At 37.1% G+C, this 11,761-nt stretch overlaps 1 protein-coding gene across 1 annotated transcript; it reads right to left on the reverse strand.

The window, feature by feature from the left end:
- Positions 1–995: 995 nt before the first annotated feature.
- Positions 996–3,986, reverse strand: LOC104459566 (ras-related protein Rab-4A-like; the record flags this gene model as incomplete). Its single annotated transcript, XM_010076555.1, has 3 exons — positions 996–1,058; positions 2,444–2,558; positions 3,878–3,986. Coding segments are annotated over 3 exons (287 nt in total), but the record flags the coding sequence as incomplete, so codon positions are not given.
- Between the last annotated feature and the right edge of the window lie 7,775 nt (positions 3,987–11,761).

The raw sequence follows: 11,761 nt of genomic DNA on the forward strand, positions 1-11,761 counted from the left end.
AAATATAAAAATTATAAAATACCCTGTTAGTATGAAAAGCTAAAATTTTAAGCACTAATCTAGCTTCAGCCTTTTGTGCATGAAATTGTGGGATAACAGAATAAGTTATTGTTTGACACGGAATTCAACTGATACTTAAGTTTCAGGTGGGACTGTAAGAATCTACTCCAGTTGTGGAGAATTGTATGCCTGAACTTTCACATTTGTGTCAAGACCAATAACATCGCAGGCAGTTACCCTGCACACACCACTAGTCATTGCAGTAGCAGTCAGAGATAAAGCCTTCAAGCAGTAAGAATGACAGATGAGTCCAAGCGACCTTGAGCACAAAACACAGATTTCAAAGACTGCTCAGAAGGGAACAGTCCACACACACAGGACAAAAAGCATAGATCTAGCAAATCATCATTAACCAACACAAAACTTATCTGACAAGTATCAGTCAATGGTAGCCAGGAAAAAAAATGTGGAAATGTGTAATGGTAAGGTATTCTATTGGCTGCCTATAATATTAAAATATTTAAAAAATGCAGACATTAACAGAATTTTGAGCTACAGTTAAGGAATGTGTAGCTAGAGCTGGCTTCTCCAGAGGATGACCTGTCATACCAGCACCTACATGGAAGTAAGCAGTTTCCACAAATAGGGGTGTGCTACCTTGGTTAAAAGTGGCTAAAGTCTGCTCTTAATTTCTGTTGCAAGGCTTCCTAAGCTAGCGGTTGCAAGTAGTCCATCATTATTAGAACAGCTACTGGTGGGCCAATTCCCATGTATTTGTCTAACCCTTTGAGACTGTTTATATTTATGACATTCACAATTTCTCATGTAAGCACGTTCCAAAACTTAAATATGCAATAAACCAGAAGTACTTTTCATACTTACTTTCTTTTCTTCCTGCCCATTCTCCATTAGAGGACTAGGTACTCAGGGGGGGAATCATTATGCATTAATTGTATCTGGTAGTCTATAAGCAAAAGAGTTGCTAGCTTTCTTACCTGGTTATATCATAAACAAGCAAAGCACCTGCAGCTCCTCTATAGTAACTCCTTGTTACAGACCTGAAATAGAATTATAGATGTAAATTTCTGTAATATCTTAATTGTTTCAAATCTGGGTTAATATAATGCCATCTATATTTTGAAACAGAGCTCTCATTTACATATTTTAAAAAAAATTGGTTTTTAGACAACATTATCAGCTGTGCAGCAGCAGACTATTTACAGCTAGACTTTTGACGAAGCACTTTCACTAAACATAGCCGTACAAGGATTCTCAATGTCCACTATGACCTGTATGCCGCTGAAGCTACACATATCATCATACTATATGGCCTGATACAAAACTGGAAGCTGATGGTGGTATCTGTGGCATGAAAACAGCATAATTAACTTATGTTTCAAGAAGAAGAAAACCTGCAAAGCACACAGCGCTGTGATCAGCCTTAAAAGAGAAGGATTAGATAAATTATAAAAAGCAACAGGAAAAAAAGGACCTGCAAGTCTGAGAAAACTTTGAACTTGGAAGAGGAGAATTTGCACAAGCTTCTGAAAGTACAGAGCCTCCAAGCTCCTCAGAATCCCATGATATCTGGCCAACACACTGAAGAGATCCCATTAATAGAGACTACATAGCACTACCCAGCTTTACCTAGTCACAGATACATCCAAAGAACTTATCTAATAGAGGACATTTACCTAGGTTGCTGCCCATTACTCAGACTTCTACCACCATATTCACCTTTGTTAACCACTGCCCCCTTGCCCACCCCCAAGCCTCCCACATCTACCCCACCCCCAAAAAGATAAAAAAACCTGATGTCCTCTTTGCTGGTGAAGGTACTCAGGAATATGTTACATGTTTACGCAGTTTGATCTATGCCTCAGATGTATAACACAGTTAAAACACAGCATTAAAAGTACATTGGTGGTTCTAAGCTGACAAATACATTGCTTTTTCTTTAAGAAACTTAAGAGATCTCAGTCTTTCAAGAAGTGTATTTAGCCAAGTGAACTTGACAACTTATTTTTTTTCCCCTTTACTATACTATGAAATTATTCTCATGCAGATTTTTAACAGCCTACAATTTCCTGGCATTTACTTACTCCAACCAATGGAAAGGTCTTCTAAGCACAGAGTTAAAAAACTATTCTGAGTTTGGCTGGTGAACAAACTTTTAGCCACATATTCTTCTCATATACCTTAAATATCATAGAAAATACTCAGTGAAAGAAATGGGCAGAACCTCTGATCCTGCAAGGAAGCATTGCTTTACTGAAATCAAGGGATTTATGTCTATGTTGGAAGATCTCGCCTAGTTAATATGAAAGGAGACAATTCCACTGACCAAGAAACTATGCCTGCTTATTAGCAAGGAAAAATAATACTCAACAGCCACAACAACAATTTAATAACAAACACATAATAAAACGATTGAAAAAGGTACCTGAATCTCTCTTGTCCTGCTGTATCCCATATCTGCAATTTTACATATTTACCACCAACATTTATGATCTTTGAACCAAATTCCACTCCTATAGTATGATTTGAGTCATCTTTGACTACAAAAAAGAAAGAAAAATAAACTTATTTGGGGAATATTTAGAGTGAATAATTAGTTTTTACATAATCCAATTTAGGTATAGATCAAAACTCCCTGGTGTTCAAATTATAAACTACTTCCTGAAGCACCAAATTCAGTGCCACTCACAAGTCTACTGCCACCATGCAGAAATAAACATTCTTACCATTTTTGAACAGCTTATTCAATACAAAATTACTACTAGAAAGACCTGCCTTAATCATTCCCAGTTCACATTAACAAATAGCAACATAACTTTTGTACACTTTTTTTTCTGTGTTTTCTAATACTTTGATGTGATTTAAAATTAAAATTCATGGAAAAGCAGAGCACAAAAAGACACCATCTTGCTGATGAGTAAGCAAGAGCTACTTTTTTAAAGCATGAAGTTAAGATACTTGCTCTACGTACACTGTTGATATCACAGATTCTCAGCAATATGCAACTGCACTTACTAGAAGCAAAGTCACAGCTGAAGTTCAATCATAGAATCATGCCATGTTCCTTAGCTATTACACATTGTCCTAGAGCTATTTCTCAAGAAATAAGGTGAATTACCATTCCATTGAAAAAGATAAGCCACCTTAGATTTACAAAGGTTTCTAAATGCATATTATTTTTGTTTAATTGTGATGCTAAGTGCACTACCCAACAGGAAATTCTGTTTTTCATTTATTCATCTCTAAAAAACATTTACAATGGAATCTCTACCAGTATTTATCATAGAACACAGTCCTTAATAAATAACATAGTGTCTATTTATTTAGAAAGAGACTAGATGTTGGAAAATTTGAGTTCTGTCCCATAGGCTTTCTAAATCTACTCAAGCAATTCAACCTTTCTTTCATCTGCTCAGTATATTTTCTAAAAGATCCAAGTCTCTACTATATATCTAGAGAAGCTTATAGCTGTGAGATATGTCTCACAAAAAGTCTGTATTTTCATCATCATCCTGTTATATTTATTTTAGAGTAATAGAGAATACTGTTCAATATCAGGGTTTTGATTAGAGACAAACAGCGAGCAATAAAGATTTAAAATATGGTTCTGAACATAATTTTCAGTCAAAATCCTCATATATATACTGTTCAATATCAGGGTTTTGATTAGAGACAAACAGCGAGCAATAAAGATTTAAAACATGGTTCTGAATATAATTTTCAGTCAAAATCCTCATATATACAAATAAGAGAATTACGGGAACTTCCATACAAAGACTAGATAGATACTCATGTAGGAAGAGCCTTCACATGTGGTACAAAGCAACGGAGAACTCTTACTGTGCTCACAGGTACTTACATTTCTTTTCAATAAACTGGTGTAGTAAACAGGATTTTCCAGTTCCAGCATTTCCTATGACCAAGAACTTAAACAGGAAATCTGAAGATTGAAACAAAAAAAGAAATTGCTAAATTTTATTATGCACTCACGGTTTTTGTCACAAGACCAAGTACACAAGCCAGCAACTCTCTGGTAGCTGTTATTTCACAGAGAAGGGAATAGGTTACAAAACTATCAAAAATAACAATCTGAAGAACAACCCAGTGTATTCAGTAGTGATGCTACAAAGTAAGAGCTAAGAATGCTGTATGTTTATGGAGATACAAGAACGACATGAAGAGATGGAAATGGCTGAATTTGAATTCAGTTAAAATAGGCTGAATTACAGATATATAGTTGGCTTGTATTCCTGTTTTAAGGGTATATAGGCTATTAGCTATAGTCAGTACAAATGCCCTATACAATTATGTCATTTCTTAAAATCTGTATGTTTCTGTACTTCTAAAATTTTTGTATTTTTATTTATTTATATTTTATTCACGTTAATTGGAACTTATCTATATTAACTGCTTAACACTCATACTTTGTAAAGCTGAAACAAGTACAATATTTTTCCACAAAATTTACAGGCAAGAAGTAATTCTGGGATGCCTGCTTTCACATTTCCCTCCACTTGGTAAATTAAGATGCAGGTGCTTCTGGCACTGTTTATGAGTCATATACACCAGTGTTCATTAGCAATACATGTATTGAGGATTTATGGTCCATTTGTATTGTTTTAGCCATTACACAGAATGCTTTAATACTGCCTCTTGAGATCTGCTTTCAGTTTGGCTAAAGACTGAAGAAAGCTTCCTTGTCTTACCACTCCCAAACATGCACACTGATAAACTGTGATTAGAAAGTTTACAATTGCGTCCCCTAACACATAGCCATCAAGGCAACCCTTACAGGTGGAGCAAGATTCAGTATTTATTCTTCTACCAGCAGCAGCTTTTTTTTACAGTCATCTTTACAACTTTATTGCACAGTTTCTCTTATAAACGTAGCAGGTCTCCAGAAGACGTGAGGTAAGCACAATGAAAAGCATTAAGTTTGCAATACCAACAAAAATAAAAACTTAACATTAATTTCATTGACAGCACTTAGAGCTTTCAAATGGGTTACACAGATATTGGTCCACGGGATGGTAGAATAAAAAAAAAATATCAGACTAAGCAAGTCAAAGCACTGATACATTACTCTATCAGAATATCTTTTGAGTCTTTAACTTTACAAATTGAATTTAAGATGCACAGAAATCTACATGCTCCTTCCATTTCATGCAGGAACAGTTATTTGTTATGGTACATCATAAACACCCCCTAGCAACAGTAAAAACAACAAGCAAGTTTCTCATATAGTAAGAAAATCCCCACTGTTGAAAAGTCAATAGCAAAACAGTCCTGGAAATGTCTACCATCCTTTGTCTTCACCCATTCTCTAAATTTTATTGATATTTAAAATGAAGTAGTGTTTTACCAAGGATTTTTGCTTTTTTATATTTTACCTTTGCATGATTTTTCTTATTTCAAATGTTGTAATGGGCTTGGTATAGATTCTGTGTTCTACCCTCCTCAGAAAGAGATTGCTGTTTCTTGCTCACAAATACGACCATTTACACGCTCAAGACATTCTGTTCCAAACTCCTCTCATTCTTCACGCCCCCACCCAGCTGTTCATGCTTTCTGGATGAAAAAAAATTGTTACAAAAAGGATTTTGCTTCAGGTTATGAGAAGTTCGTGTATTATCTCCCATAAAGAAGGGCCCTTCATGTCATCTCAACTGCAAAACACGCTGAAGCTGAGAATGCTTCATTCTATCAAATCTTCACTGTTCGTATGAAATGTAGATATCAGAAATAGCCTCAAAGTGTTAGGTTAAGAAAAAATTCAACTCTGAAAGAAAGCCAAGTTTCTCTTTTTATGGACCAAATATCACCAGTTAGTTGCCTTGTGTACCATTTTGTATATTTAAACTACTGTGGGTGTGTGTAATCTCACTGTAATTTTACCACTTTCAGAGAGCTCTTCAAATGCAAGATGTTCTGAGACACAGTCACAGTTAAAATAATCTGTTTCTGGTCTCTGCAGTTTTTCCAAAAATAAATCTGAAATCCAGTTAAAACTGGTTCTCCTATGTAACTGGTGAATACTGTTTGTCAGGTCTTCTTGTTAAAAGAATCACAAAATTCAAGTCTACCTTCCTTCTTTCCACTGAAGACTCATATTATTGACAGTAGTATAGCAGCTACTGTCAAACTAAACCAGGAAAAGAATAAAACCAAATTCCTACACTAATTTGCTCTGTGATTGTAAGCACTGGTTGTTAACCCTGGTTCACAAAGCCATACTTGTGCAACCCAAAAAACCACGCTGAACAGCAAATTGAACATGCTGCTCTGCTCTGCACAGACAGGCTGCAGGCCAGTCTGAAACTGAAACAAGTGTCACTGTCAAGGACTGGTTTGGAACAGCTTCAGAACAGCAACATATTTTTCCTGAGGTGTTTTAAGTTGAGGTGCTTTACATTTTGCTCTGAAAGCAAGAGCGATATTTGGGGATTTTATATTAATGTCTTTAAACTAATAACATACTGTAACAGTATTTTATAATAAAGTCCCAACTCCTATCAAGATTCTATTGTGCCAGACAAGTTTAAAAGGGAATCCTTCCTACAAATCAATCACTTAGACGACAATTTAATGCCTCCTTACCTATCAGACAAAAATTATATTTCCCTCTGGCAAAACTGCAAACAGGTTTTCTGTGAAACTTGAAACTGCAGTTACAATTAACTTGTTTACAGTATGGAAGAGAAATGTGTTTTATTCTACCACTGAATGGAAATATCAAAATCTTACAATAAAAAAAATCAAAACCTTTCTGCACCAAAGAAGGCAGCAATGTTTCCAAACATGGAGACTCACAGAGTAAATGACACTTTGGAGCTACATTCACAAATGTAACTGTTCTTCTATCAGTTTAAACTCCAATTTTATCAAAATTGCTCAAAACAGCAAAAGGTTTTCAGACTTATGTTAACAGTTTATCCACAAGCACTGGACAATGTGTTTCAGGAAATATGGAATACTTTGCACATTTAATCAACTGCAAGGAAGGAGAAGAAAAAGGATTTGCCAATATCATAAGTCACAAATATCCATATTTAACAAGTTTTTAAGTTCACAGCCTAGCATATTAATGAGTAAGGTAATAGCAGGCAAGAACAGGGAGAACATTTATCCTTTGGTTATTCTGGAACGTCTTTCTTGTAATATCATTCTGCATGACAACAGGAACAACATCAATTACATTTTTATAACTTTAATTGCTTGATTTAAGACAAGAAATTTCTTCTGTTTGAACTGTACAGATGTATCTAAAAATTTAGCACAGTTCAGAAAAATAGAAACTGAACGAGAATGGACAGACACCTTTCAGGGCAACTGTAACATCACTGCGTACTCACACTCAGGAAAAACTTTTATTTTATTCATTCTTTGCAATTTCACCAAATGCAACTCATTCTAGTGTTTGCACTACTGCTTAATAGCTCTCTAGTTTTTCTTTTTGGTGTCTTTTTTTTTTGTCATTGACAAAGCAGCTCTGAGTTCCAACATTCCAGTTAGCTGCCAAGGCTGTCACCCTAGAGAAGTTTTTCTTTTGAATTCTGTTGTTCCCTCCTTCATGGAAAAGCTGAAAAGCAACATCTTTCAGATGTTACAAATGCTTGCTACCATGCTGGCTATTGAAAAGCTCTCGAGAAGTTAAAGTACTTTACCTGTAAATAAGATCATCATTATACAGAAAGGATTTAGGATGAAAACTGAAGTCTGTGCCAAAAGGAAAAAGGGTTACAAGACATGCACTAGAGAAAGCACAAAGAGATGAAAGATAGCATAGCACGGCTGTTTAAGGAAACAAGGCAATATAAAGAATCAGCTTACTCCCCTCTGTGAGCTACATGCATCATCTGATCCCAAACTGGGTAGGGGGGCACAGGGAACAAAACTTATTTTCTAGCAAAAAGAGTAAAGCTGTGGCTCCACCCCAAAGACACACCAGCAGCTGAAATACGGGGGCAGGGAGAGCTGAGGGGAAAGGAGAAGGGAGACAATTGTGGGCTTTGACTCAAGCACCAGCAAAAACAGATGGTTGATGTGGAAACCACCCCCAGCCATCCAACCTTCTCCTTCGACTGAAGTTTACTCCAGCAGAAGGAATAATTGCACAGCTTCTGAGCTACTGCAGCTTAGTCTTTAAAATGTAAAGAGAATTCAATTGTTTCTTACATGCTTCCTAATACAAAAGGACAGAAAAAAAGACCAAATTTTACCCTCAATCTCAGTTTGGTCTTCTTCCAATTCCTGGATAAAGAGCAGAACTTACACTCACTAATGCTGACCCTTTTAAAACTCTCTCATTCACATTATGAAGAAAGTCTTCTAGTAGTTAGACATCTTCTAACTGCATAAGGAAAGCATGCTCTGAAGCATTCCTACCCACATATGCTGCCTCTAAATGAGGGAAAAGATGAGCTACTCTCCCTGCTTACTCCTTTCTCTAGCAATAAGAGTTAACAAGATAAACAGGCAGAACAGATAAACCTGGCTCTATTCTGATCTGCGTAATGAATGCTTGAAAGAGGGAAGACCTGCTTCCTTACAAGCAAAAGAGTTATGCCCTCTAAACAATAAAATCAGATTTGAAATAAACCAAAGGCCGGGGTGATAAATGCAGAGACCATCAGGTACGTAGGGGCAGATGGGATGGGGAAGAAAGGATGAGTCAAATTGTCCAGACCAAAACCGAATATTTTTAAATGGACAGAAAGACTATACATTCTCTGACACCGACAGAGACTGACAAACTTACGTGACCAGATTGGGATCAGTAGATACTGCTGGAGAAAACACAGGGAAGTAGGGACTGAGATTTGACTGGAATTTTACATAGCACATTACTTAAAGGTAGTACAACCTCTCTTCTATCCTCCTACCATTTAAAATACAAAGGTTGCTTTGCATTTACCTATTAAGTGTAAGCTATTTTTATGTCAGTCTGTATTTACCATAACACAAAACAGTGTACCTTTTGCACTGGGAAGCAGGAGAAGGCATGCATGCGTTGTCACATAGTAACTACCTACAGAGAGGCCACTGCATCTCTGAAAACTTGAGTTAAAATAATTTTCCTATGAATAAGAGATTTGTTTCCAATGTTACATGATAAACTTTTTAAAGAATTCCTCTCCTCTCCCAAAAGCAGCAGTAAAATTTTCTTTGTAAACTTAGTCTCAAAATTCACGGAGTTTTCTTGTATTCATGATTGTTTTGGTTTTGTCTTCGGCACTTTGTAAGGGAAATAAATTGATCACATAGGAAAGGGATAAACAGATCAGAAAGCTAAGAACGGAAGATATACAACTGATGAAATAGATCTACAGGAGAGAAAATACGGATTGTGAACAAAGAATTCAGTGCAAAGACTGTGACAGGCTACAGACCCTGGTTTGAAAGAGGGAACAGACAAGAACCACAGCAAAGGACAGAAATAGTTGGGGAAACTGTGAACAGAAAAGCTTCAAAGCAGACAGAATCTCACACAGATAAAATAACTCAGAGAAAAAAAAAAAAACACCAGGAAGAGACATGTAAATTAACTGAGGTGGATAATGAAGTATGATAGGCAGAAAGGACAGATCAGAGGAAAGGCTCTTTACTTCTCATGTTCTGAGAAAAATATTGAGAAAAAATACCCCCTTTCAAAGGGAAGAGAAGTTGAAATCTCACAGCAAAACTAAAGTAATACAGAAGTCAGACAGCAAAATGACATTGAAAAAAGACAAACTATCAACCACTTTCCTGAGCCTATCTGTATGGGATGAAAAGCTTGAGGTTACATAATTAGAACAGGTCATAATCCAGGTGATAAGAAGAAAAATCCAATTCATGAATAAGTATCTACAAGGCCAGAAGCTACAGGGTTTCCAGCCCTAAGGTGATACAGTGACCACTGAGCTCAGTCACCAGGAGGAAACTGCCCTAACACTCCCATCATCCTTGATGATCACTGTAACAGCTGGTCAGAAACAAACCACTCTCTGTTAGGACAGTGAGCATGTTAAATCCCAGAGAGTCCACCAAGCACAGAAGATCCACAATTTTATTGTGCTATTCTGTTTACTCTAAACTGTCAATTGGGCTTCTTCATATGGACAGGATGCTGCAAAATCAGATACTGGTCACTGTTATGGTGAGAGATGGTCTAGCCATTATTAAATTTTATGTTACAACTTAGCTTTTACTCTTCCATCTACTCTAAACCTTGACAATCTTAAATATTCTAGCTCAGAATTTTTATAGCTTGTGCACAAGTAGAACAAACATTGAAACTCAAAAGAGAAACGTACCAAACAAGAATAAAACAAACAAAAGGAACAATCCACAACTGCAAACCTTCAATTTTAAGGGCTTCTTTTCTAGGAAACCAGAACAATCAGAAAGTATCAACAGCTACACAGGGCTTACAACAGACACTTTGCATCACTGGAACGATGTGAAAAACACTGAAATGTACTTTTAAAAGATATAACCAACTATTTAGCTTGCTTACTATTACAGCAGCAAAAGAAGAGCACTGCTGAAATTCTTTCTGTCATCTGTGGTTGTCTACCAACTCATTTGCTTTGAGGCCACCAATCCCACCATAAGCACAGCCAAAGTGATCCCAGTTCTTGATCACAAGAGCTCAGACCATGAAGAATTACTTCAAACTCAAATCTAGATCTACAATACACACCTCTCTGGTTTCTACATACAAGTTTTACATGTTTCAAGAAAGTATGGGGAAAAAAAAAAAGCAGGGTCTTCATATCCTCACTTTTTGCACTTCAAAGGCAGCCCCACACTCTTGTCTCATTTTGCCCCTTAGTTCTGTGTATTTGCTATACACTGAAGCACTGACCTGTGGGACAAAACATCTTAGACATTGATGATTAGGGTACTGAAAACAAACTGACTTACATAGAAGAAACAATGAGGTCAGTTAACCTACTAGTAAGAACTCCTGATGGCCATGCCAGCTTCCTTCACAGTTAGCAGAGTTGTGTCCAATTTTGCTTTAGTTATCCAAACTATTCCTTATTTTCAAGATTCTGCTCTAAAAGCAAGAGGGTGCAAGTCAAGCCCTAAAGTCTTGAACGACTACTTAAGATGTTGCAACAGACAAAGCTATAGAAAGTGACAAGTGAAAGGGTTTACCACAGTATTCAATTCTGATCTTAACTCTCCAACAACCTATCACATGGACTTTGTACCTGTTTACATGAATGACAGCATTTTTATTCTGCAAAGTATTATAGAACTACATGTTATAGAAAGGGGAGAAAAAACAGATTGATTCAAGCAAAGAGAGTTGTTTCAAGCAAAGTTATAAAGGAGAGAAATGAGTACTGTTCAGTCACTTCCCATCTCCTCCATCCAGCCAGCAATACCAGCTCTGCTTTCCTTTTCGACTCCTCGCTTCTCTTTGACGTCTCCCTGTGAGGCACTGACACACCTGCCTACACTCCGACTTACTCCTTCGGATGTTTTTCTACCAGTAGTAGCTAGACATCCATGCCAACAACGGGATGTATGAACACATTCGCTGATCTTTTTTGCCTAACTCACTCTCACCATCAGAATCTCGAATCTACTCCACAAGCGGTGCCTAAGTTCCCTCCCCGGGGTTTCACTCACATTTCCAGCCAACACCCCCACACCACGACACAGCACTGTGAACGCTCCCTGTCCCGTCAGCCCGGGCAGCAAAGGGCGGGGCGGGGCAGGCGCTGCGGCGGACACCGCTCACAGCAGG

Source organism: Pterocles gutturalis, unplaced genomic scaffold, assembly GCF_000699245.1.
Source record: "Pterocles gutturalis isolate BGI_N339 unplaced genomic scaffold, ASM69924v1 scaffold39158, whole genome shotgun sequence".
In the NCBI taxonomy this organism is placed as follows: domain Eukaryota; kingdom Metazoa; phylum Chordata; class Aves; order Pterocliformes; family Pteroclidae; genus Pterocles; species Pterocles gutturalis.